This window comes from Antechinus flavipes, chromosome 5, assembly GCF_016432865.1.
Source record: "Antechinus flavipes isolate AdamAnt ecotype Samford, QLD, Australia chromosome 5, AdamAnt_v2, whole genome shotgun sequence".
NCBI lineage: Eukaryota > Metazoa > Chordata > Mammalia > Dasyuromorphia > Dasyuridae > Antechinus > Antechinus flavipes.
This window is the reverse complement of record NC_067402.1, coordinates 220,297,658-220,299,473: the sequence shown is the minus strand read 5'-3', so window position 1 is coordinate 220,299,473 and position 1,816 is coordinate 220,297,658. Positions and strand designations below refer to the sequence as shown.

At 37.0% G+C, this 1,816-nt stretch overlaps 1 protein-coding gene across 1 annotated transcript; it reads left to right on the top strand.

The window, feature by feature from the left end:
• Positions 1-676: 676 nt before the first annotated feature.
• LOC127564089 (olfactory receptor 6C2-like) lies at positions 677-1,616 on the top strand. Its single transcript, XM_052000401.1, has one exon. The coding sequence runs from the start codon at positions 678-680 to the stop codon at positions 1,614-1,616; it is 939 nt and encodes a 312-aa protein (XP_051856361.1). The 5' UTR covers position 677.
• Positions 1,617-1,816: the final 200 nt, after the last annotated feature.

Sequence of the window (1,816 nt, the reverse complement as noted above, 5' to 3'; positions counted from 1 at the left end):
ATACTATCATAAATGGTCACTGTGTTGGTGTTGCTTAACTTTTTTATCTAAGTTACAAAGGGATTTAGTAAAGGAGGTATATCTGAAAACTAGTATAGTAAGAAAGCAAAAGAAATCACAATGTTTTAGATAATACAAAATGAAATAACATTTTGTAGGAATGGGGTAGAAGAAAGGAACTGGGGTCAAGGGAAGAAAGAAACATTTGGAACAAAATTGTTTACAAAAATCTTATGCTTAATAGCCCAGAGAGTGCTCAAAGTCTTTGTGGATAAAAAATTGTTGGCATAATTTCTTTTATCCATGAAAGAAAAAAGGACCCAAGAAAATCTTCTGAGCATTGAAATCCAAATTGAAATGCTGACTTATTTTATGATGCCTCTTTTCAAATCCATTGTCTTTGTCTCTGTCTTGCTCTCTTGCTCTCTATTCTCCTGTCTCTCACTCTACCTCTCTTCTCCCTCTCCCTTCTCTTGTCCCTCTCCCTGTTTCTCCCTGCCTTTATCTCTCCCCTGTATCTCTGTTTGTCTCTGTTTCTCTCTGTCTCTGTCTGTCTCTGTCTGTCAATCTCTATATGTTTGTCTCTCTCTCTCTGTCCCCGTCTCTTTTCTCTTTTTCTTTCTTTCACGCTCTTTCTATTTTTTACCTACAGATCCATTTAAAGCCATAGATCAGAAATGAGAAACTATTCAGGGATAACATTGTTTATTCTCCGGGGACTGACAGATGACCCACAGTTGAAGATTCTGCTTTTGATCTTTCTGTTTTTGTCCTACATCCTGAGTGTAACTGGGAACTTGACCATCATCACTCTCACTTTAATGGATCAGCACCTTAAAACCCCAATGTATTTTTTCCTCAGGAACTTTTCTTTCTTAGAATTATCATTCACAACTGCCTGTATTCCCAGATTCCTGTATAACATGTCAACTGGAGACTATACTGTGACCTATAATGGATGTTTCACTCAATTATTTTTTGGAATTCTCTTTGGGGCCTCAGAGTTTTTTCTCTTGGCTGCCATGTCTTATGACCGCTATGTGGCTATCTGCAAACCCCTGCACTATGCAGCCATCATAAACAACACAGTCTGTAATCAGCTCATCCTGAGTTGTTGGGTGTCTGGGTTGATGATTATCATTCCAATAGTTAGTTTTGGTCTTAAACTAGAATTCTGTGACTCCAATATCATTGACCATTTTGTCTGTGATATATCACCATTGCTGGAGATCTCATGCTCTGATACACAGTTCATAGAAAGAATGGTTTTAGCCCTTGCTGTGTTCACACTCATCATCCCCTTAGTGTTAGTGGTTCTATCTTATGCATATATCATTAGGACTATTCTGAGATTCCCTTCAGCTAAGCAAAGGAAAAAAGCCTTTTCCACTTGTTCCTCCCACATGATTGTTGTCTCCATGACTTATGGAAGCTGCATCTTCATCTATATCAAACCTTCTGAAAGAGAAGGAGTGGCTTTGAATAAAGTAGTGTTAGTACTTGCAACCTCAGTTGCACCTGTAATGAACCCTTTTATTTATACCCTGAGGAATGAACAAGTGATTAAAGCTTTTAGAGATGCATTGAAAAAGATTGTATTGATTTCAAAATTATAAGAGGAAATGTACTTTTAGAAGCAATATTAGTAAAATAAAACTTGAATAGCTTTGAACTCTTTGTTCTGACTCCTATGACCTAATTTTTATTTCTAACTAATGTCCCTTTACCCACAGGTTCTTTCACAACTTTTTTTCTCTCCTATCTAGACATCCTCAATAATTGAGGTGTTTTCCTCCCCACTACATCCAATATTCAA

Excerpts from the sequence above, each read along its gene's own strand:
- LOC127564089 (XM_052000401.1), top strand. The coding sequence starts at position 678 with ATGAGAAACTATTCAGGGATAACATTGTTTATTCTCCGGGGACTGACA.